The sequence below is a fragment of the Tyto alba genome, unplaced genomic scaffold (assembly GCF_018691265.1).
Source record: "Tyto alba isolate M040663 unplaced genomic scaffold, T.alba_DEE_v4.0 Super-Scaffold_26, whole genome shotgun sequence".
NCBI classification, from domain to species: Eukaryota; Metazoa; Chordata; class Aves; order Strigiformes; family Tytonidae; genus Tyto; species Tyto alba.
Window position 1 is genome coordinate 19,920,553 of NW_024881300.1, and position 25,257 is coordinate 19,945,809.

Below are 25,257 nucleotides of genomic sequence, written 5' to 3' on the forward strand. Positions count from 1 at the left end.
TGATTTGAATTATTTTGTAATGTGTCAACAGGTACTTGTTTTGTTGGCTAGCATGTGCATTTTGTTAATGCTCAATTTACTGTTTCTTACTCTGCAGAAATACTGGAAAATGTAAGACTAATACATAAACCAGTGTCTTTGCAACCACGAGGGCTGATCAACAAAGGAAACTGGTGCTACATCAATGCTGTATCCTTACCATGGGAAAAGTTAATACACTTAAGTTAAAATTTGTATGTTATATCTGTCAAAAGTTTTTCTGGATAATTTTAAATGTTTTATAAAAGTGTTTGTCTTCCCATATTGTACTGCTGTGGTTAAAATGTTTAAGGGTAACATTGAGAAAACCAGGAGTATTTTTGCAATCATTGGACCGTGTGTCCAGGGTTCCCCTGCAGTTGGTCACATAATCCTGTTTGCAATTTGTCTCTGTTACCTCTGTCAAAATATTTCAGTACTGTAAATTTCTCATGACTGAAAACCTTCTTGTAATTTCTAGTTATGTTTACTCATGACTCTTTGTGGATGAACTCAAGTGGTTATTTCTCTTTGGTACTTGAAGTAACTATTCTTACTCTGGCTTTTTTTGGTAAGTGGGTCATTTGGTTTTCTGTTGAGCAGGCTGTTGCTATCACATCATCTGTGTAAATGCAGTGTTTAAAATAATCCTTTTACAATGGGAATGGAATATTATCTCACTCTTAATGTATAGGAACTGTATCCCCCTGCAAAAATAAATTTTATCTTGGGTAACAGAAATCTTCACAGTTATATTGTGATAGTTCTATTAATAATAATTTTTAAATGAATATATATCTCCTCTGGTAGCAATGGCTTACTGCAAGTGACAATTAGGATACTTCAGCTGCTAGTGAAAAATACTAAGACCAATTTCAATACTGATCATTGCAGAACCTAACAACCTATTTCCAGACCACTGATTGTGCTTTAAACTTCAGCTTTTATCTTACATAAGCAGTTCTACACACATCTGACTATGTATTAGCTCCCACTTTTTCAGTCTTAAAATTTGCTGCTCAAGTTTTGCACACTATAGGGATCAAGCTAATGTATTTCTCCAGCTGTTGAAATTGCTATGTTTTTGTCATTTCCTTACCCCTCCAATCTTTTAATATTTCTGTTCATTGTTTTTGCTAAATAGCATGGCTTTTGACGTTTTTAAAGTATTTTATCCCAACGTACACTGTAGTTTTACTGATTGCTCCAAATTCTTCTTTACACTGCAGAATGTTTCACATCAGAGGAGGTTTTTTTGGTTTGGTTATGAGGGTGAATCATCACCTTTAACTTGAAGTCTGTCAGTTGGCTGCTTCTATTTTGTTTCAGAGAACGTGTTACAGGTTATCACTTGCCAATTTTCAAATCGTTAATTTTATAAAGTCTTTCCTATGAAAGTTCTTTTCCTCTCCTGCTCCTAGACTAAATGTTTCCTTCCTTTTTGATTAGTTATTAAAATGTCATTGAAATCACTGCATGTTACAAGATGCTGGGGCTTTGTAGTATTAACTTTTGTATGTTAGTTAATGTTGTGACAAATCTACCCATCTGTTCCAATTTAGTTATTGGATTGGTCTACATAAGTTTTCTTTGTTTTGTGTATAATTTTAAATATAACTGAATAGTTGGTTAATATGGAGATTACATTTTCTGATTATTTCCTTAATGCCACTGCACAGACTCTGCAAGCCTTGGTTGCTTGTCCTCCAATGTATCATTTAATGAAGTCCATTCCAATATATTCAAAATCACAGCGGCCGTGTACCTCAACACCAATGATAGACAGTTTGTAAGTAACTTGTTAAAAAAAAAAAAAAAAATCTCTGATCTGACTTAAGCTCATTCAAAATATCTGACAAATGATTGTTTGCTGCAATTGTTGAAAGGTGATAGGTATCCAGAGGTCGTCTTCAATGTGTTTTTTTGGTGATACATGGCTTCTGTAATGAACTTGGTATTTTATAATTGCTTGACTAGTCAACGAAGCTACTTCCTGTTGCCTGAGGAATATCAGTTTTAAATAGTGTTTAATATGCAAAAATGAACCATGACAGCTGCAAGAACTAACCTAACACCTTGGTTTCATTAGCAATGGTCAGGTTAATTTTTATGACTGAACTTTACTTAGACTTCATTATGATATTCTTCAATTTTAGTATTTTTTTTCTTATTGGCAGTCGATAATGACTGATCTAATTTTATTATTTGTCCTTCTAAGTCTTAACTTGCTGCTCATGTCTAGTTGTTCCTTCCATTCTGTTTCAGTGTTCGTTTAATGAATGAGTTCACTAATATGCCTGTACCTCCTAAAGCAAAACAAGGTGAGTGGGAATAGGGGGAGAAAAGTCTTAAAACCATGATAAGAAGGCTTTTTGGGGTAAGGATCTGCATTGTGTGATGTACTTGAGGCCTTTAAATGTGGGCACTTGATCCCCTTCATGGACTTTTGGGGTTTCCTGATAACTTAAAAAGTTTGCTGTTGCTTTTCTGTCAGTGTTATGCTTTTCCTTACTGATGATTCATGTCAAGCAGTCATAGGTGTTACACCTTATATTTTTTTCTTCTGTTTGGTAGACCAAATATATAAGTGCAATAAGAATAGTTTTTGTTGAAGATTAGCTTAATTGTTAAGATGTCTTCTAAGTACATGCCCTTTCTAACAAAATAATTTGATATTCACTGTATTTTACTCCACTTCCTTCCTTACATACTTCCATCCATTTATTTTGTCAACTTGCTCAATTCTATCATCCTTAAATATGAAATACATTCATTAGGAACAAAATGGGGCCATAATAGGTCTGTTTAGCAGGTGGAGATTGCCTGCAGGCATGTAGTTATGGCTTTTAATTCATTCCCATCCTGTGCACTATTTCAGCGTGACAACTTCAGAAGTGTATGATGCTTGCTAATGTGTATTTAGGATCAATGATGATTATGTAGTGAGGAATAGAACATTTTTTGATGCAAATAAATTATCTTGTAGGTTTGATTATTTTTTTTTCTTTTTTTAAAATCTCCAAACCAAATCTGTTGTATTACAAACTTACAGAAGTAAAAAACAGTTTCAGGAATATGTTTATGTAACATTATAAGAAAATATCATGAGGAGCTGGTTGTTACAGTGATTTCCAAACAATTCAGACATTTCTGTGGTTTACTGCTTAAGTTTTGTTTCTGTAAAACAAATTTTACTGTCTTATGCAAATTATTATACTTCTAGGTCATTTTATTGTATCGTGTAGTTTTCAAATATAGTTTTGGAGGCATTGTATTGCTATTAGGTTGACTATTTTGTCAAACTGTTTCTTGTTTGTTTTTTGTGGGGTTTTTGTGTTTTTTGTTTTTGTTTTTTTTCTGCAGTGAGGAAAAATGATCTATTAGAATGACAAATATATAAAAGATTTAAGGAAGTGTTCTCTTAATACAAAAGAAGTGCAAAATTTTAAATGGAACCACAATTGTTCTTTTACGGTGGCGATGGATATTCCTGTTAATCTTCAGAGTGTTGACTATAAAAAGACAGTACTAGCTTTTTCAGACTGATCTGTAAGTCTGTGTAGGATGATGTAACATGTTTTGAAAAAGAGTTTATAGATAAGAGTTGTATCTTACGAATTCTGAGCTTGAGTCACTAAAATTGTAATAAAGCTATTAATTAAAAATAATTTTGGATTCTAAAGTCATAGTGATGTGTGAAGAGAATGCTAAGATATAATATAGAAAAACTGGTATGTATTGTTATTTATGTGTATTTCTCTTTTGCCTTGCAGCTTTAGGTGATAAAATTGTGAGAGACATCCGACCAGGAGCTGCCTTTGAACCTACATACATTTATAGACTTTTGACAGTTATAAAGTCAAGTCTGTCAGAAAAGGTGTGACTTACAAATCTTTAACTTTTGTAATTGCATTGCAAGGCAGTCACTGTCATTAAAACAACGTAAAGCCATGCATAAGGTTCTGTGCCTAAATACCACTAAAATCAACTAGTTGATAGTTCATTACAATGAAGCTAGACTGTCATAGGACTTAAATTATAGCAAGATATTAATTATAAGTGTGGCAGTTTGATATGTCAGAGCAATGGAAAAATTACGGTTGGAATGGGACATCTCTTTATAAAGAAATGCCTATTGTAAAAAATGAGCAGTTGTTCATTTCTGCTTGGGATTCAGCTTGGATTGGTGGAAGGTCGTCCATGGAGACTTCAAAATATTATTTCATGTTTAGTTTCAATTTAAAGAAAAGATAATGCTTTAAACGATCTTTTGATTTGGCCTTGGTTTGACAGCAATTTTTAATGTTACTTTTAAAAGAACAAAAAAAAATACGAGTTCACATGATAAATAGAACTTGTATTGAGACGAATGCAGAAATACTTGTATCCGGGTCAGGCTTATGTGTGTGCTTACTGCTTATGGCAGGTTAGCAATGAATGTGTTGGTTCTTTTTGAACTGGTTAAAAATGAGGGGTTGTTATAGCAAAATTGAAACTTTGGTTAACTTTACAACTTAAACTGAGTAGTTGGTAAATTAGCTATATTAATAAGAGAAAGCTAGATGATCAATGTCATGAATTTTCTGCTAAAATGAAAATATGAAAATATATAGTAATTGAAAAGACATTTTATTCAGGGCAGGCAAGAGGATGCTGAAGAATACCTGGGATTTATCCTTAATGGATTACATGAAGAAATGCTGACCCTAAAGAAACTTCTCTCTCCACATAATGAAAGTTAGTGATTTCTTTTTTTTTGGTAACAAACTTAATTTCTTTCAGATATTTTCCTTTTTTTGTGGTGCTTCTGTAATGCAGAGTAGTGTTTGGAGTAGATATTGAGATAAGGGTAGAATGCCATCTTTTTAATAGTCTTTTGTTAAAATGTGTCCAAATGATAAAATCAGTCCATCCTGTCCAATTTACAAATGATCTGGATATTTGGAAAAGCAGTATCATTCTGTAAATACTCTGAATGGCAGTAATAATGGTATGCCATGTACCTGGTCCTCCTAAACAACAGATTCCTATATAATAAATTTTTGAGCTCATCTGCGCATTATTTGAGGCTAACTCAAGTTGACTAGTCTTGTCTTAAGCATAGGTATGTTTGCTTGCCATTCTTAGTACCTGCAATGTCAGTTGTTTACTGGGGTTTTGGCTCTCTCCGTGGTAGTTCAAAAAATATGTCAGTGTGTTTTTTTCACTATCTTTAAACCACTGTTAAGACCTTTTTTTGAAGTGGAAACTGCTAGACCTATGGCTAATTTGTATCTAATATAAAACAGCATAATAAATTATTTTAAAATTCTTATTGACAAAGTTGGAGAAAAAATTATTTGGAAGAGGTATTAGAACTTGTATGCAGAGTAAAAATGCCATTTTATTTTACAGTGGCTTTATGTTTGAGACCCTATTAAAAATGAAACAAAACACAGTCAAGTATAGAATTAAGATCGCTAGTTATTCAATTTCTCTTTAGTAGGGTAAATTTTTTATGATGTAAAGTGATCGTTCCGTATTTTGTTCTTTAGTTGTGTTCAGTTTATAGCCTCCTGACTTTGGCACTAAGAAAATATTTGCTAAACCTTGGGTTTCCTGTAAAATACCTGTGCAGAAGAGGAGTTGTATTTAATAATGGCATAATTGTGTTTCCAGAATAACACTTGACTTTCTAATTTCTACCCCATAAATTTACTACTAAAAATATATCAAACTTTGCTAGAAAACTGCATCTGTTTACATACAGTCATCAGTGAGCTGCATTCTGTTAATACATAGATGTGTCCAGCTATGGGTGAGCCTGGAATATGCTTGTTCTCATTCACTTTCTCAATTCTATGATCGATGAAAACACTTCATTCTCTGAAAGTTATTGGTACTGCGTTTTTTGCCTTTCAAATTCTTTATTTGTATACATGTTTTATTTGTAAAAATCTCAATGCTTTTTTTTAATTTTCACTTCAAGAACTCTCAGTTTCCAATGGCCCTGAGGCTCAGACTGTTCATGAAGAAGAGGAGCAAGATGAACAAGGGGAAGGCAGTGAGGATGAATGGGAGCAAGTGGGACCTCGCAACAAATCATCGGTCACTCGACAGGCTGACTTTGTTCAGACTCCAATTACTGATATTTTTGGTGGTCATATAAGGTATAGTACTTTTACAAAAAAGTTTTGAGAACGTAGGCTGCTTTACCTTTGCAGATAACTTTTTCCTCTGTTTTACTCACCGTATTTTTCACCATTATTGGATAACTGGGTGGAAGAGACTTACACAGCTTGTTCAGGCCAGGAGAGTTGAACATTTTACCAGTAAGCATTTGTTACGCAGGAGAGAGTTCAGAAGATGGACCAGAATGATCCAGGGCTCAACAATCAGATGATCCTATGACTTATTGTGGAGTCTGAATCTTTCAAAGTGTCTTAAAAGAACAGGCTGTTTAGAGAACAAAAGCCTTGAATTGCATATAGAGAAGAAATTTGAAATATTTATGCTTTGTACATTAATGTCTAAGAATTCCAAAGAACATTAGAGCTACCTAATTTTTGTGACCTCTGAGGATTCTTGACTCATTTTGTAAATAAGGATGCGAAGGGATAGTGGGATTTACTAAGAGTTAAATCTGGTCAGTAAAAGAATGAAATAAAATAACAAATATAAACTTTTGGTTATTTAGACACTTACGCTTCCCAGAGGCAAAAAGGTTGTGTGTAACAGTTAATAAATGCTAAAGGTGAAAGAAGTTTGGAAAAATGTAAATTACTACAAGATGTTACAGGAATGAAAAGAATGTGAGACATTACTTATATTCAGATCTGATACCAGATGAAGGCAGAAGGTAGATACTGAAAGAATATTTTTTGGAAAGGAAGCCTCATGACTTGTTTGGAGAAATGTATAATTTAAAATGAAAGCAAGGTAAACACTTGCTAAAAACATACTCCAAAACAAAAATGCTAGACTTGAAGAATTATTTTTAAATTGGAGACAGACACTTAATTGCTAGTGTTTGACTCCCTGTGTTGCCAGATATTCAATCTAGAGGCGTGAATAATGTGGGCTAGTGCCTTCTGCCTGTGCAATGCACTGAAATTAGTCTTCTGGGATTTGAGTCAGACGGCTTGCAAATAAAATGATATTTTCTGTAGAAGCTGGCAGACAGATGTTTGTATGTATGGATGAAATTCCGTGTTGATGGTATGTTCATGTACCCAAGGTATTGTTAATACCCTTAGTATATTTATTGTGGTCAGATTTGTTTCAATATCTGCATGATTTCATTAGTTTTTAAATTAAGAACACCAGGAGAACACCATCATCTGTAGAAGTCCACAGAAAATGACATAAAGCAAAGGTAATACTGAAAAAAGGCAAAAATGTGCACTGAGCAAGAGAACCACAGGTCCAATCCAACATCTGTCTGCTGTCACCATGTGCACTTTATTTAGCCTCCAAACCAGGTCACACAATTTACAGCAGAAACAGTATCCTATGTTGTGATGTTGGAAAGCTTCATCCTCTGAGGGTGGAGATAGGAAGGATTGAATACAGACTTGCCAGTAGAATTCCACTAAATGAAAGCATCAGAAATTGGAAAAATCAAATGGAAAAAGCAGCTAGGAAAACATGGTTTGAATTGGCGTCTTTTGCCTTGGGAAACTTCAGTCTGCCCTCTCAAGGCTTTGATTGTATATTAAATGCCTCTTGAGGCATAATTGCTTAAAAAAAAAAAAAAAAACACCAAAAAGTCTTCCTTAAGCACTGTGAGACTTAAATGTGTAAGTACGAAGATGCACAGTTCTATCAGGATCAGGTTTGTTCATTTGCAGGAGTCCCTTTTGACTTTAAGCTTGTGTGAATTTCAAATATTTGTTGTGCAAGCTAGCTCACAAACCAGTTAGAAGTCTGCTAAATATTTCTGCAAGTAGCACCACCTTTTCCCCTCAAATGCATGTTATTTTAAAAGAAAAAATATCAATTACATTGTTGTAGTTTAAGCAGGGTAGCAGCAGGCAGTGCCCGTTTTCCTGAAAAATTCTTACTGTAGAGTTCTTACAGTGCTCAGGAGTAATTATTAATTGAAAATGATGCATTTTCCTTGGCCAACTGAAATGTGTAATTATTCTAATAAGTGATACTGTTTTAGAAAATCATCGTACAGCAAAGGTTTTGCTATCGAATCAATTTAAGTGTATCTTTTTGAAGAAAATGTTTCAAAGAAATATTATAATTTAATTTCTAATAATTACCAAAAAAAGAAAAGCAGAATATTATTGGTCTTGTTAATTACATCTTTAATATATGGACTTGAAAACAGTTGGAGTTGTTAGCGTTTTTCTGTTGATTATTGCACTAAATAATGGTAAGCTTTAAAAGGGTTTGGGAAGCGTATCCAAAAGCGGCCAGACTTACACAGTGAAGGGTTTGTTTGTTGAAACACTCCGCTTGCCATGTGTTGAAGGTTTTGTCCTTAAATATAGCCAAGGAGGAAGTGTTAAATTGAAATAAAGATGCTACTGTTTTTCATATGCTCTCTTTCCTCTAAAGGATATCTATTTGCCAATATAAAGTTGTATTGGCTTTCTGTTGGTGCTTCAGGGCTTTGCTTGAATCAAAGGGGCTCTTTTGCTAGGAGTTTGCAGTACAGGGATTAAACCTGTGTGTTAACATTTCGTCCATGACCTGGAGAAATTTCAGCGTGGCTACATGGATTAGAGCTATCTTAATTATTTTACTATTTTCAAGCCTTGTAAGGCACTGCAACAAGTGTAGCAGTATAATAAATGAATTGTTTATTTGGCTGTATAAAGCCACATTTTTGTAGCAGCTAGGGCTTTTTAATGTAAGTACTGCTTTCAAAATTAAAAAAGAAAAAAATCTTGAGCCATGTTTGATGGTTTTAAGTTTTCAGCAAAGTTTAAGAAAAAGTAAAATCAAGAAGAGTCCACTCAGTGCAGTGATGTTGTGGCTGAAGTGTTCTGTCTCCCTGCATGAAACAAAGATCGCCAAGCCAGGCTACTTAAAGGCTGCAACTGAATACACTTCAAACAAAAATAAAAAAAAGTTAAAAAAAAAAAAACAAAACCAAACCCAAAAAACAAGCCAAAAAAACAGCCACCAAACAAACAAAATAAAACCAACAAAAAAAAAAAAAAAAACCCAAACCCAAAACAGGAAACATGTTCTCATGCCCTAGGTCATTACTCCTGCCAGTTTTCTGAAAGACTCCAATTTATGTACAAAGAAGTACACGGAGAAAGTCTGGACAGAGAAAATAATGGGAGGAAAAGGAAATGACAGTCTTCAGTGGAGCACAGTTTATATTTCCTATGGCAAGATTTAAGCAAACAATTTAAAATCACTGTGAAATTGGTCTTAGTGAAGTGACTAAAAACCTGATGTATTTTTATTGGAGAATCTTGAGTCAGTTGTAATTTTTACAGTAGAACATACAGTTAGATAAGCACTAGTATTTTGCATTTCTGAAGATCTCTTGGATAACATTATTTCAAAACTCTTTAACACAAAAACAGTCTGGAGGTGAATGTTTTTAAATGCATTATCAGAAATTTCTGTGTTTTTCTTTAAACTTCTGATGCTTATCCAGTAAAACAACTCAAATATAATCCCATTCAGTATGCTCTAAGTGGATGTGAAAATAAATTGCAGTAAAGTGGATTCAGGTGATTGAAACTTACACTAAATGTTTGTATTTGTATTTTGGATTAACTGTAAATTGAGTGACTAATGTAGACTTCATTCTTATTTGAAGGTTCTATATTGTTGAAAATTGCTCTGCTTTATTACATTTTAACTTTTGTGTTTCCATAGATCTGTTGTTTACCAGCAGAGTTCTAAGGAGTCTGCTACGCTGCAACCTTTCTTCACCCTGCAACTGGACATCCAGTCAGACAAGATACGCACAGTTCAGGATGCGTTGGAAAGTTTGGTGGCAAGAGAGTCTGTCCAAGGTTATACCACAAAAACCAAACAAGAGGTGTGTTCTGTTTGACCCCTTTTTCTGGTCAAATACTAAACTTTTTAGAAGGGTTTTTACACAGCTCTTACTTTACAAATAGTTGCTTGAATACTATTACTTACGTTAACAAGAGGTACTAACCTTTTCAACGTGTCCAGTAGCAGTAAAAACATGTTACACTTGAACACATACACTGAAAGAAAAAGAATTAACTCTTAAACAAAACCATGCCTGTGAAAATTGTAGTAATTGGTTGGAGATTTAACTGGAGTGTATCTTAAATTAACATGACAAGCTGTGGTAATAATAACATACTACTATGAGGAAAATAGATTTTAGCAGATCTTAACATACTGATTCCTGGGGATTGTCAGATGTTTGTAGTAAAGGAGCAGCTCTTCAGTGTATAGTTTGAAAGCACCCTCTAGCTTCAAAAAGAAAACTCTTGTAACAGAAAGCTTGCACAGCTGTCTGTCTAGCCTGGGTGGGTTTTGATTTACATATTTCACTTACAAATCAAAAATATTCATTGGTGGTAGGCCTGGTGGAACCTCACTGAAACATCTGATGATGGTCATCTTTATATCTGCATTAATAATCTGAAATCTTTCGATAGGCAGTAACACTTCCATTCAGTGTACTTGGCACTGTATAGTTGACTGGTTTGCTGTATACAGCCCTAAAAACCCCCAAATTGTCAGTAATAATATACTCGGTTTTAGGTCATGAGTTCAAGAAAAACGTTCCTCACAGTCGGAGAATATCTGGAAGAGAGCAATCAAAACGAATGGCAGTATAACAGTTGTGATATAAAAGGAATGAATAAGAGGGAAGAGCTGTTCAACATCAAGAAGAAAAAACATGGAAGTAGGGAGATGGAACCAGATATAAAACTAAATATGTCAAAAGCTGCTCTGAAAAGGAAAAGACTGATTCTTCTCAGTGGTTCTGAAATAGTAAATAGGAATAAGACCTAGACTAGATGTTACCTGTGGTGCTTGTAGAGTTGTCCTCACTGCTTTAAGACAAGGTTGGAGAAACGCCAGTCAGGATTTACACAAATCTTTATAACTGATTCAGAGCGGATGGAGTGGAGGACCTTTTGAGGTCTCCAAGCCTTGTTTGTGATTCTCTGTTGCTTGAAGTACCAGGACATTTTATTCTCTATTCTCAAGCAGATCTACAAATTTTTTTGAAACTTCTTTTTCATAGTAAGTAATAGTAATAATTGCAATAGAAAAATACTTCACAGGAAGAAAAGCATGCTGCTTTTGGCATTACCATTTGAGAACTTGTGATATAGGGTAATAAATTAAACTTTTTCCCCATTAAGGTGTTGTCTTGCTGCTTATAGTGTGCGTTAGTAGAGAACATCATCTCTGGTGTGCGTGGATTGCTCAGATAGAACTTTTACATACACTATTCATAACTTCTTTCAGTAGGCCCGGTAGGAAAGAAGCTCTTGAGCTGCAGATGTTCTCTCTGACATTCATTTCTGTACCTAAGCTTTCTAAAAACTCCATATGAGAAAATGGTTAGATAAAGAAAGGATGGACCATTTTCTCTGAAAAGCTAAAGGTGGATGGCTGAAATTTGTCTGCCTTGTATACCCAGATTGGATTCTTTACAAGTGGTGGGCATAAACAATGTGAAAAGAATAATCTCTGAGTGTATGCATATGATTTCTCTTAAAGTTTGTTTTTTAATCACTTTGAGATGATTTTTAATTTTATGCGTGTATTAATATGAACAGGAAATCAGTCAGATTTTTATGCAGTGTTTAAAATAATTAGGCTTCTAAAATGAAAATAGGTGTTTAAAAAGGAGTGGCATTTCCTCGCTGTTTTCTGACTCAATTTCACTTGCTTCGTAGCATCTGAAGAAAGTTGGTTTGGTTCCTTCTGGTCTTGTTTATTAGTTTGTTAAATCTTGAATATTTCAACAGTTAATATGTTTTTTTAAAGGGCTTATTTTTTTATCCTCACTGAAGTGATTTTCTTTTCAGTCTGTTATTCCTATTTGCAGACCTGCTCATGTTTTCTGATAAATTTGAAGACTCTTGAGTAACAAACTAGCTTTACCTCATTTACCTTTCCAGGTTACCTTCCACATGCTCCTTAGAAGGAGTCTTCACATCCCCTGGAGTTCTCAAACTGCTCCTTGAGGATCTTTACAAGTATTTTCTTGGGACTCTGACTCATGTTCACCAAACAAACATTTGTGGCACTTGTAGCTGGTAATGTTGCTGCCAGAAATCATGCTGCCTTCACATAGGACAGCAGAAGATGTGCTTATTCCTCAGCTGCTGCTCTTCAGCCTGGCACTGTAACACAGAACTGCTTTGATCTGTGGTTTCAGCTAGCAGGGAGCTGCAGGGCTGAGATGCAGGCAGCTGTTCCCTGCGCCAGCTCCATTACCGGGGATGGAGAATGGCAACTGCTTAAACCACTGCAGTGATGTTCTTCAGCATCCTCTATTCCTGGTCTGGACTTGGGAGCTGTTAAGTTCTTTTTACACAAAACTCTTGAGTTCAAAGGCTTAAGATCTGAGATTTAGCAGACTCAATACAGGAAAATCTTGAGATAATAACAGGGTGAATGAAGGACATATTTTATTTTTTCTATATATAAAGTCTCTCTGGATTTGCTCTGTAAAAACAAAGCTGTTCCATGCAAAGATGCATGGAAGATACATTCTCTCATGAGTTTATGGGGGAATTGTGTGAACCTCATGTTGTCACCTTCATTTTCAGAGTGTGTCTTCTAAATTCTTGTCTGCATGTTATTTACTGGAAATTGAGGAGGTGGGCACCAGCAGGCACTTAGTTGTTAAATGGAAAAGAACAGAGTCCTATTTGGCTTACTGGTTTAAAAACAAAACAACCAACCAAAACCAAACTGCTAAAACCTCATCTCAGTGCTCAGTGAAGCTGCCACTGTTGCCAGGGGTTTGATGGATTTTGGACACAAAAGGGCATATTTTGAACCCTTAACATGCAGGTGAAATTTTACACAGTTTGTAGAGACTATTTCTGCTTTAAATTTTAATTCCTTCTTGTAAATTGGGTCAACTGAGATCCATGAGGAAATCAAGTACCCTACAAAATCTGCTTTCCTCAGCATCCTAAGAGGTTTTACTTTTCAAGCTTAGAAAGAGCTAATAGTTTTTTTTTCCATGAATTTCTATTCCATAATTAATAGGTTCTAGCAGAATCAGGCCCTGTATTGAAAAAGTATGCTGGTGATAAAGAGTTTTTCCTCAACAAAAAGTTCAGAAAAACCTAAAGCAGTTACTGGGAGAAATTTTTTTGTGTCATTATTTCTAGGAAGGAAAAACATTTTTGTTCTGCAATTTATGAGTTCAATTTCAGGTTTTCAGACAGTAACTTTGTAGATTGTTTGGTTGTAATTATATAAAAACCAATATTTAATAGGAAACAGGTTGTAACTCATATTTTTCTGTTTGAGTTTTCTTCAGAACCTTTTAAAGAACCCAGTATACTTTTTTTTTAGAATGAAAAATCTTTAATTACAGATATCTTTCATAACAGCTTGTTGTGATGGCTTACTCATTTTTAGGTAGCCTGCATAACAGCTCAGTTTGTTTTTTGAGGAAATTCCTGAACAACAAATATTTTCTGGGTAATGCAGAAAAAAATGTTTGAGCTGTTTCAGTACTGATCTCTTAATACATTAGTAATTGTTATCCTTCATGTGAATAGGTCTGTATTTTAAGACGAGATTGTGAGAAGATGTTTTTCAACAGGTTTTTTAGGATTCTTTTGGTGAGAAGTGGGGGAGTAAAAATAGTACCAAAGTAGTTGTAATTCTGCTTTTGCATTTCAATAAGTATTTCTGGAGCATTCAATGAAATTTCTCAATTTTCAATGAAATTCAATGAAATGTAGATTTAGGTATTCACACCAAAATATTTTTAGTAGTTTGTTTTATAGAGATTCTTTTTTGATTATAATTAATTTACTTATTGAAAATTAAGAAGTGATTTGGATTAGTTCTGACTTTTCCTTCTATTCTGCTTTTTGTAAAAGGGTGACTGCTTTTAGAAATGAAAACTTTTGCCTCAGGTACTGAGATGTGGTGCTGTTGTCTTCTACAGTTCAGAGTTCTCTGCATTCAGCAGCATATGTTAGAAGGTACTGACCTTTAATTAGAGTATAATAGCTTGCTAGGAATCACTAAACTGTCATGAGGAGTTTCTCCTGGGGGATCTCCAGCAAGCTCTGGTTAGTACTGCAGTACCTGAATATCTGTGCTTACTCTGACATGTTGCATTCTACTAAAAGCTACTGGGGTTCTCCTTTTAAGACAACATTATGGTTGAAGATTCAGTGTGCTTTAAGTCATAAACTGCAGTGTTTATCATAATACTAATTGAAAAAAAAAAAAACAAACCTGTGTTTTTTCAACTAGTGTATTCAAATACTTATTCCCTTTTAAAGGAATAATTTTAAGCAGTTAACATTAAATTATAGGGCTTTTTTCATCTTTGTTCTATGTGTGTTTTAGGTGGAGATCAGTCGAAGAGTGACACTAGAAGAGCTTCCTCCTGTTCTTGTTTTACACCTCAAGCGGTTTGTATATGAGAAGACTGGTGGATGTCAGAAGCTTATCAAGAATATTGAGTATCCTGTTGATCTGGAAATTAGTAAAGGTAAATATTTTTGAACAGAATTTTTCCTTCTTTAGGGAAAAGATCATGCTGTGTTTCCTAGGTGTATCTGTGTTTCAATTTTCTTCTTGTGCACAAGATTTCTTCTCCATTGTTGTCTGCAAACTTAGTAATTTGGATGCATATCTTGCATGCTGCTTTTTTTTTTTTTTTTTTTTTTTTTTTTTTTTCCCCCCGCCTCCTTCTTAAAAGTATATATTTGGGTTTCTGGCTTCAGTCTTGCCAAACGTGACATTGCCTGTATATGAGTTTAGGGATCCATTTTGCAAAGAACATTATGGTGAAAGATCCTAAAACCTTTGGCACATCCTAGACTCTGGGTTGGCCAAGCAAGAGCTTCCTGCAGATTTAAGGAGCAAGGTTATAGACTGCTGAGGACAAATACTGGAAGCAATCCTGTTGAGTATGGGGTATGTCCTTATTCGAGGCTGTTACTAAGTAATACTAGATACTTTTATCTCTGATTTCATGGAGAGAAGTGTCAAATTGTTGTAATAAACAATGGCTGATGGAGGGAAACCGGCATTCTGTAGAAAATGCAGCCTGTAATTCAGAGGATAAAGCGAGTTCTCTCTTTTAATAAATAACTTGAGAGGTACCGATTTTACAAACTGTGAAAGCTTTCATGTAGTCCAGCATCTGAAGCATGCCGAATGAATGTATTTTGTTTTGATCTGGCAAATTGACTGTTAGCCAGCCAGCAGTTCAAATAGGAAAATGTAAATAAAAATGACTACTTATGTCTCAGGTGAAATACATACTTTGACAGTACACTTCTGTTTTGCTTAATATCCATTCTTTAAAGAATTATTTTTAAAATAAAATATTTGTAGAACTAGTTCAATTTGCCTTGACTGACAAAGCTGGTTGTAGTATGACACGGAATCTGAAATTTGATTTTTGTCACTGCCTCACAGCAGGAATACAAGGAAGATAAATTAATAGTCTGATCTTCCTCTTTTTTTTTTTTTTTTTTTCTTCTTTCATAATGTTAGTGTCAGCAAACCAAGTATCAGAACCATGACCATTTTCTAAAGGCTGCAGAAGACATTTTTATTAAATTATGGTAGTATTGATTTCTCTCAGAAATAGTTGATCCCTTTGAAATTGAATTTCTCAATTTTCTAACTATTACTTCTGTGACTTTTTTTCCCTTCTCCAGAGCTACTATCTCCTGGTGTGAAAAGTAAAATTTTTAAAGGCCAAAGAACCTACCGGCTCTTTGCAGGTATTTTATCTATATGCCTCTAGTCCCTGTATTGCAAATACAAATTTTGCATATAGAACTCTAGAAACACTGGAGTTTCCTGGATTATATCAAATATTTTTCTTTAAAATTACACTGAAGTAACTTGTGGGTGTCAAATTTTTGTATTTAGTGATTTCTTGCATATGTGTGTGTATACGTATATTGCTGTACATATCTGACTGATCCAACTTGAAGCTCAAGCAAAACCAGAGTTCTGTAACAGATCCACCCTGAAAAATATCAGCAAAACCTGCAATACAGCTGTAATATAACTGCCTAAAATACGCTACATATTCTCAGAATAATCTTTCAGATGGCTGTTTGCTGGGTTTGCATCCCTTTGAACCCTCAAGATGAGTATTGCTGGCTGGGTATTAATAGCATATTGTAGGTGGAAAAGTTTGACTTGGAGATGATGAATTTTGTGGAAGGAAATGATGCTTTTAAGAGTGTCTTTGATGTATACAAAATACTTAAATTGCTAGTTAAGACTGGAAGCTCATGTAAGAATTCAGAAGCAGCATTTTAATATTGAACAAAACAGTCTCTGGGCAGCAATGAATTTCCTGAAGTTTAAAACTCCAACACAGTTTACAGTTTGCACCTGCTTATTTGTGTTGGTGTCAGGAGAACATAAACTGGAGAACGGGAGGCCTTAACTGCTGCGTCACCAAAACTGTGCCACTTCTGGTGGCCTTATGTGACTTGGTGGTTTGGATCCAGTTTTGTGACCACTGAGGTTACAGAAGGAAATAATGTACCTGTCTCTCGTGGAAATTCAGGACTGTTTCTGGCAGTGTAATTTTTTTTTTTTTATTGATAGTGGTTTTCATGGGACAAGTTTAGACAGTGTATTTAAGGTGGCTAGAAGTAAATGTGTTACCACTGTAATTTTTTTTTTAAACTCCTTTAATGGAAAAGTACAATACTTCAGTCCCCTGTCAGACTAGGACCTCTCGTCTACAGAAGCTGAGCTTGTTAGATGAATTTTAAATTACTAAAACAAGCTTTTGAAGAAGTAAGTTTCAGATATCATCTAGGATTTGCCTAATTACCTAACAATAAATTTTAGAACATCAGTAATTCAAGTTTAAGCACTGTAAAAACATTATTCCTGAAAGTCCCCAAAATGTATAGATGTAGTGTATTCTGCCTTTTTGCTTAAGTTATTCTAAAATGTTTATTTTCATAGAAGTGTGAAAAAAAATCTGAGTAAGCTTGAAGTGTAACTCTAGTTTGAAAGAGTGTACACAATTGCAAAATTATATACTTCTGCTCTGGTGTCAAATTGGGCAATTCCTTCTGTTTTTGTTTGTTCTTGTTAAGTATATGGTTAAGGCTCACATGTTCCTGGTTGGAGTTAAATGCAATTTCTTACATACATCCTTAGCATTACATACATAAAAGATCTCTTCTGTTTGGGGGCAGTTGCCGCACTAAGAACTCAGCATTAAGCTTTGGGTTTGGTTTCTCAAGGAGAGCCGAGATGCCTCTGCTGCTCGACACTTCTGACAAGGGAGGTGTTTGAGGAAAGAAGCCAGTTTGATTCTCTCTTAAAAGGAGCAGTATTAGCAGTTTATCACAAGTGTTCAGCTCATAATTTTAAGGAGGTTACTGAGAGCTAATAAATGTGAAACTTGTAGATTGGTACTTCCGCAGAACCTGTTGTCAGAACAAAATTCTAGTTAAGACAAAATGAAAAAAATGGTCACAGGTTCCAGGGGGGGAATAACTGGCCTGTATTTGTAATCAGTGCAGTTTGAAAAGTCTTGCCTGTTTGTGGTGTTTTTTGTTTTTTTTTTTTTTTTTAATAGACTGCTACATAGTTTTACTTGATTTTTTTTTTTTCTTCTTTTTTTTAAAAATAAAGTTTCAATAAAATATGGCGGTGATCAGCAGGCAGAGTGAATGTGTAGCTTAGAATATCTGGCTAAGCCTGGCGGTACCTGCTGGAAGCTCTGAAGGGTGTGCTGCTGCACGGTTGCAGATGGCCTTTGTGAGGCAGATCCTTCCCAGAAAATCTTCTAGGAAGTTACAAAAAGCAATCTCCTTTTAGAATCATGAGATACTGTATGCTAGAAAAATGTTACTGATTTTCCATGGCATCAAATGTAAGCAAGGAAACAAGCACTGAACACTTAAAGACTCTTGCTTAAGCCAGATCATGTCATCTGGCTAAACCACGAGTGCACGATGAAGAAAGCAGTATGTGACATTTTTTCCTTACTTACTTTTTCAGTGGATATTTGCATAGTCTGTACGTGCATCACGAATTTCTCTTTGCAGTTGTCTATCATCATGGAAACAGCGCAACTGGTGGCCATTACACTACGGACGTCTTCCAAATTGGTCTGAACGGCTGGTTACGCATCGATGACCAGGCGGTCAAAGTCATCAACCAGTACCAGGTGGTGAAGCCGTCTGCAGAACGCACAGCCTACCTCCTGTACTACCGCCGAGTTGACCTGCTGTGAAACTTCTCCCTTTTACGCTGTGTGTGCAAGATACCTGCTTTGTAGAACGCCAACTATCACTAACTTTTTTTCTCCTGTAAATGCTCTTTTGAGTGAATCTTTTTCTTTTTTCTTTTTTTTTTTTCTTTCTTTTTTTCTTTTTTTTTTTTTTTTTTTTCCCTTGCAACTATGGGATAGAGTGATAAAGGAAACTACCTTGGGTTTGTGCACAACATAGTTTGTGTTGACTTTTGACTTTGCAGAATCAAGTCGCTTGGTTGAAAGACTCAGTCTCGTGAATCACAAAAATACAAAAAAAAAAAAAAGAAAAATTAATCTGAGTTAATGCTGAATCCTAAGATAATAAAAGGGGATTTGCATTTGATTCCCACTTTCTAATGGCATAGTAGAAGAAAACCCTGCACCAGCAACAGAACTTGTAGATTTCTGTGAAAATGTTTTATCTTTACTTAAGTAAAAAAATAAAAAAAAATAAAAAAAATAAAAAGCGCTCTCTGCTTCCCCAATAGTTTTTGATAAGTGGTAAAATATGAGCCGATGTGTATGAGATGGAAATGGTCCTATGTGCTTCAAAAAATGTACAAACGTACAACATGCAGAGTTGCTGGTTCCTAATAGGAAGACACATTTTAATAATTGTGCGATGAGAAACTGCTTAAGTACACATTGCAGATCAAATATTTGGAGTTAAGATGTTAGTCTATATAGATGGGTGATTGTAACTTTATTGCTATTAAGAAATCTCAAACTGCATTTATGCTTCTGTGTACATGAAATTAAAAAAATGGGCAAAATAATTAAGATTGATATTTCTTTAAGTCTGCTTTGTTTAATTTTGCTGTCTGCTCTCCTATAATGTTGAGTTCCTAATTGTACACAGTTTAGTGATATCTAGAAGTATAAAGTTGTCGCCCATCAATAAAAGTCACAAAGTTGGTTTAAGGTGTGTGTGTGGGTTTTGTTTTTCCTTCAGTGTAAATTCTACTCTTGGAAACTGATAAAATCGCTCTGTAGCACTTCTACAAGGTGTAGATCGCCTTCCCCGGGTGAAGGGCAGGTGATGTTTTTTTTTTTTTATTTTATTTTTTTCTTTTACAACTTTTTGAAACTAGAAGGCTTCCCATTCGACCTTGAGATGGAACTGGGCTTTGAGGGGAGAGGGAAGGGGGGAGGGGGTGCGTCAGCCCAAGGCAGGCACAGGTCCAGGGCAGGGCCCGAGGCCGGGACGTGGGGGTGCTGGGGCTGAACGCCCCTCGGCCAGGAACGGGAACCGCCTCCCTCCCGTATCCCGCGCTTGGGGTAGAGGTTGTTTAGTTTGCCTTTGACTGAACTATTCCCTTCTTGACATTTTCATTGAAAACTTTGATAAAATGTTTCCTTGATCAGCTTCCTGTTGCCTTCCCTGCTGCTAAAGATGGCAAGAGCCCCTACAGTTTAATCCTTAATTTGGTTATAGTGGTGTTAGGTGCTTGTTGCGTCACGGGAGAAGTGTTACCATTGTTGCCAGTGTAACAAGACTGATTTTAGCACACATTGTTAATAGAAGGTTAAACTCTGTATACACTGACCTTAAGGTGACGTTTGGGGGGGGGGGGGGGGGAAGGTTTTGTCTGCAAAGCTGCATTAATTTTACAGGTACCATGTTCTGATGAATTCCTTTAGCATTTCTTTAAACCGATTTTATTTTCCTTTGAATGGGCTGTCTGTCCAGGTCTCCGGTGAAAAGCAGTGTCAACTTTTTCAGGAGAAGGCAGCCCTGTGCATGCCTCGGGTTTCAGCACGGGCCCGCTGCCAAGGGCTCCCCTCTCATGTGTTCTGCTCGAGTCGAGCAGCAGTGGGTCACTTTGTGGAAGACGGGGGGGGTGTGTGGGGGGGTGTGGGGTGTGTGTGTCCTCTGTGGCCGCTTCCCAGCGGGTGTCAGAGTTGTGTTCACTCACGGCTGATTTCAGCGTGCGGGGCAGCAGTGGTGGGTGCGTGGCTCCTGTAGCGGAGAAACAAAACTCCAGCAATTTGCCAGCCCGTTGGACGAGCAGTAAGAGCTGCTGAAGCACACCCTCCCGATTTGCCCTTTTGACTTTTCCACCCTCTCGTAGGATGGTGGAGAGCTCGGGACTCTCCTGCCGCTGAATCGCCCCCGGTGTTGCCGTTCCTGTGTCAGGACGGACGCGCTGCCTGGGGCTGTGCGAGGCTCCTTGGGGTGCTCCTGTTCCCCTTGCTGATCATCCCTCGGGTGATCTTCAGATGGATGAGCTTTTGTTCCTTTCCAGAATTGTTAGGCAGTGTTAACTTCATATCACTGCTGCAATCCTGATGCTGAGAAAATTCGATGGTATTTTGTCGCTTGCTCTGGATATCCAAATATACAGGGTTTTTTTTTTTTTCATTGATCAGCAAATTTTATTAGTATTTTCTGATTTGAAAACTGTGACACGCTGTTCTTGATTTTGGTGACATTCCACCAACTTCAGAACAGTTTTCTGTTTAAAGCTTGTTTTGATTTTGGGCAGCTGCAGGGAAAACCTCAGCTCCTGGCTCCTCACTGGGCAGGGTGCCCGGGGGCTGCCGAGGGGCCGGGGCTTCCAGGGTTTCCCAATGCAGGGCCACCCGTGCTGGGAATTACCCCACAGCCAGCACTGGGGAGACACTGGTTTTCCTCGGAATTTGAAATCTGGGAGGTATGGAGGGGCTTGTTCCAAATAGGAAAGAAAACAGATTTTGAAATTACTGTTCTGTACTGGTTATTATTCATGTCCTGTTTCTGCACCCTGGTTGAAGTATTCTGTACTGCAGAAATCTTTTTTTTTTTTTTTTTTTTCTTTCCCCCCTAATGCCTCTGAGTATTTACCTGCACATCCAGTGAGTTGTGAAAAGGTACATTCCTGATAGTGTAAGCTTACCAAAATAGTCCAGATAAAATTATAGGTGATCAGTAATTAATGTTACTTGATATCAGGTCCTTGCAATTAACTTCAGTTTTGACTGGACAAGACCGTTGGCTGGTGAATTTTGACCCATGTTAGTCAAAAATTACAGGTTTGAATTTGCGGGTAGGACATTGGGTATATTTAGTAGAAACAAAGTGTTGTTGGTCTACGCTTGCGCTAACAGGACTCTTAGTGGCAGAGGATTTCCTGGCAAAAAGCTTTTACTGTTTACAGGTGCCTTAACCTGTTGTGGATGGGTTTGTAATACAGGTGTATTAAAAACGCAGGTATAATCCAATAATTTTATTTTTTTATTTTGGGGGATGGTTGTTGTTTGCAAGCAGCCCTTCAAATCTTTCCTAGGACTTTGGGGATGTGCATTGAAAGGAAATTTGACTTTTTGCTCTCTGAAATCTTGCATCTTGCTATCTCTTGGAAAGGAAACACTGTGTTAGTCTCAGTCCTTGTGAATAATGAAGCGAGTGTTCTTGGTTGTAGTTGGCTCATCACCTTCAGAAACGGGTTTTTGACCTGGAGCAGAGCCTTCTTTGTGATGAGCAGTTTCTGCTGTGCTGGACTCCATTTGAAACAGCTTAAGAAGGGTAAAGTGAAGAAGAGAGGAGGAGAGGAAGAAACGAAGAGTAGGATGAGAAAGAACTGGTGTACAATTAATGAGATTTTAGTATTATTTCATTTAGCTATGCTTGTGCTTCTGCTGAGGTTTGCTTAGAGTTGCTGCTTATGTGATGGATTAATATTACAGTACTTTAATTACAGTTTAATCACCTAATGCAGTTTTACCTAATACAGGCTTGGTCCTAAGAACATCTTATTTGATATTTTTTGCTATTGGACAGTTTTTGGTGTTGGACAGTGCTGTGTGCCTTTGCAACTGTGGGAGCTCCTAAGGGCTTTCCCTATGTCCTGTGCATTATCCTTTGGGGTAAAAGAATAGGAAAGGAATTCATATCACAACTCAAGTTCTGGTATACAACCTAGACCTGTTCATAAAAGACCTGTATAGACATCTTTATAAAGCTGTCAGGATTGGAGAAGATGGTAAGAGATGAGCTCCTGCTGCAAAAATGCAATTTACTCTGAGTCTGTATATTCAGTTCTACATTTCTCGTAACACGAACAGGTTACACAAGTGTTACTAATTATTTTAAAGAAATGTCAATGAGTAATTGTCAGTTTAAAAAGCAAGTGTTGAAATCCTCGTAGTATGAAATGGAGGTTGTTCAGATGGTATTAATATTTTGATTTTTCACTAAGGATATTACAAATGCACTTGTTGCTAAAATCTGTCTTCTGCAGTGTATTACTCAAAGGAAATAAAGAAGACTAGAAAGTATGTGGCAACAGTCTGATGTGAACACATAACCACAATTTTTATTTTCTATATTAAACTCCTCCCATTGTTGCGAAACAAGGATTTTGCAGCCCTTTGATTATTTGATTTGTCTGTGAGTGATTATGTAAAGGAAAAATAAAAACAGGTCCCAAGACCCCCACTACCCCCCGGTACACCACAAATCTGGTGATTGTTTACTGATGTTTAAACCCTGCTTTTAAGAAATGTTTTTTTTTTAAAAATGCACATTAAGACCTAAAGTTTTCAAAACTAGAAACTTCGGATGTGCGAATGCAAAAGGCTGTTAGAAAAATCTTACACCATAAGCCGGGTGGGGGAGAAAGATTATCAAAAGTACAAGGTATTTCAGGGTCAGGGAGGCTGTATGGTTTGTTTTTTTGTTTAGTTTGTTTGTGTGGTTTTGTTTTTTTTTTTTTTGTTTTTGGGTTTTTTTTTTTTGGGGGGGGGGGCGTGTGTGGTTTTTTTGTTTTTTTGTTTTTTTTTTTTTTTTTTTATTAAGAAACTGTGCTGTTTTCCAAAATATCCCTCCAAGAGGCTGTGACTCCCGAGGCAGGCTGGGGCCGCGCTGCAGCAGAGGGCAGTGGCAGCACACGCGAGTTCCGTGGTGTTACAGCTCTAAAGCTCCCGGGCTGTCAACAAGGGGTTTATCTCCATAAAAATACTCTAAATCTCTTGTTTTGAATAGAGATGAAGGGTGCGCCTTTGACATGCAGTGGATGTTCCCAAGATGTTCAGGGTTTCATGCAAACCGTGGGGTTTATTCCAGGCTATTTCCAATAACCCAAAGGATTTTTGAAAAGAATTTGTATTAGCAAATAACCAGATGTAATGGCTGCGGAGCTTGTGATTGCAATTCACCTTCTCTCTTTGGGACTGAAATCTCCAAAATTGTGCGTTGGGTTAATATTTCTTAACTGTTTCAGTCTGCAGATCTGTACTGGTTACTTTAGTATTAAAAAAATGTGTTTCAACATCGCTCGCTGCAGATGTAACCAGGAAATGTGGTGAGCTGCAATAACAAGGTGAGGGGTTTTGTAGTTTTTGGTTCACGTTTCACTTGTACTGTGTGGTCAGCGGTGCCCCCAAAATCTTCTGAAATTGCTGCTGCTTGTGTGCTTATTTCCTTGTCTCACCTCAGTTTTTACCGAGGCACTCATGAAACAGCCCAGGCTTTGTGAAGTTTTGTGGGGAGTTATTTTCTTGCATATCATCAGCAGATTAAACATTTGAGGAAATGTTCTTTATTGTGAGTAGGAAATGCTCTTTATTACGAGTAGGAAATGTTGTTTATTATGAGTAGGAAATGTTCTTTATTATGAGTAGAAGGAAAAGAAGCTGCAGATGAACCCAGGTGGTCACAGTCCAGGCTGCCCCAGAACAGGAGAGCAATGAGAGAGAATAAACAGGGGTTCACAGTGCCCAAATATTGGTTGTGTTTGGGTAGATCTATAAATGCCTGCTTTCACTCCAGTGACTCCGGATCCCCTGTTAAAGCATCTGCTGGAGCAGCCGCCGTACAATGCCGAGGCAGCACCGGACCGGAGCATCTTCATCTCGTCCCCGCAGGAGGGCAGGACGGACGCCGCAGCGGTTTCTTGGCCAACTCCACCCCACAGCATCATCCTCCAGCAGAGACGGAGCCCAGACGGGAGGGGAAATGTAAAGGAGGCAGCAAAGCAAGAGGATGGATGGTTCCCCCAAACCCGAGCACGGCCGTGCCACTGCCGGCCCGCTGCCCCTCGGGAGCAGCTCACAGGCTGCTGGGCTTCTCCGTTAGCTCACGCCGTACGTGATTACAGCCCAGTCTCTACATCTTTCCTGTTGCCCCCAGGTTTGCTTCCTTATTTCCCTTGTACTCCCTCTGTTCCGAAGCAGGAGGCAAAGCCAGGCAGTACCAGGAATTGGCACTGCGGTTTTGAGTCTCTCGCCCTGTTCTTCGCTCTGCCCCTGCTCGGATTCGGCTCTGCTATTACTGAGCTACTATTTGAATAGGGAATAAAGGGGAATTTAGCTGAAGTTGAAAATCAAGACATGCTGTCTGCCTGTTCAATTAGAAGGGCATAGTGCAATCTGTGTTTCTTCCTATTCATTGGCTATTACATTAAAAGCCTTCTCTCCTAATATATACTTACATTGCAGCCTGCTTTATGTGGCTTTTACCACATATGAAATGGAGACGTTATAATCAAGGCGGTAATAACACTGAATGATTAAAAGTAACTTCTGATTGTTTTGGCTTTGGTCAAATGTATGACCTGAAACTGCTGACTCGAAACAAAATGAGGTAGATAAAAAGTCTTGTTACGGACTGTGCTCATCCCTGAGCAAAACTGTGCAGCGTGTATGACTTGTACAGTAAAACCATACCAGTGTATATTAAAAAAAAAAATAAAAAATCAAATCTTTGTAAAGCAGCGGGGTTGATGGAGAAGTCAGCCCAAACCATCCTTCAGGGATTAATTTCCCATAGGGACCTTTGTCGAGATTACAAAATACTGAATTTTTCTGAGATCTGGAAATCATTTTTATGCCAGTACGTGAGATTTTAA

The 25,257-nt window shown here is 36.9% G+C and overlaps 1 protein-coding gene across 3 annotated transcripts in view; it reads left to right on the plus strand.

The window, feature by feature from the left end:
• Nucleotides 1-19,351, plus strand: part of USP10 (ubiquitin specific peptidase 10) — a 55,456-nt gene extending 36,105 nt beyond the window's left edge. For all 3 annotated transcript variants that reach the window (XM_042797534.1, XM_042797536.1, XM_042797535.1), the window contains 10 exons: nt 98-189; nt 1,698-1,807; nt 2,284-2,339; nt 3,792-3,895; nt 4,656-4,755; nt 5,987-6,167; nt 9,850-10,015; nt 14,524-14,668; nt 15,849-15,914; nt 18,222-19,351. In XM_042797534.1, the coding sequence (XP_042653468.1) occupies nt 98-189; nt 1,698-1,807; nt 2,284-2,339; nt 3,792-3,895; nt 4,656-4,755; nt 5,987-6,167; nt 9,850-10,015; nt 14,524-14,668; nt 15,849-15,914; nt 18,222-18,409 (1,208 nt within the window). In that variant the 3' untranslated portion in view covers nt 18,410-19,351. The remainder of the gene's footprint in view (nt 1-97; nt 190-1,697; nt 1,808-2,283; nt 2,340-3,791; nt 3,896-4,655; nt 4,756-5,986; nt 6,168-9,849; nt 10,016-14,523; nt 14,669-15,848; nt 15,915-18,221) is intronic.
• The last annotated feature ends 5,906 nt before the right edge of the window (nt 19,352-25,257 follow it).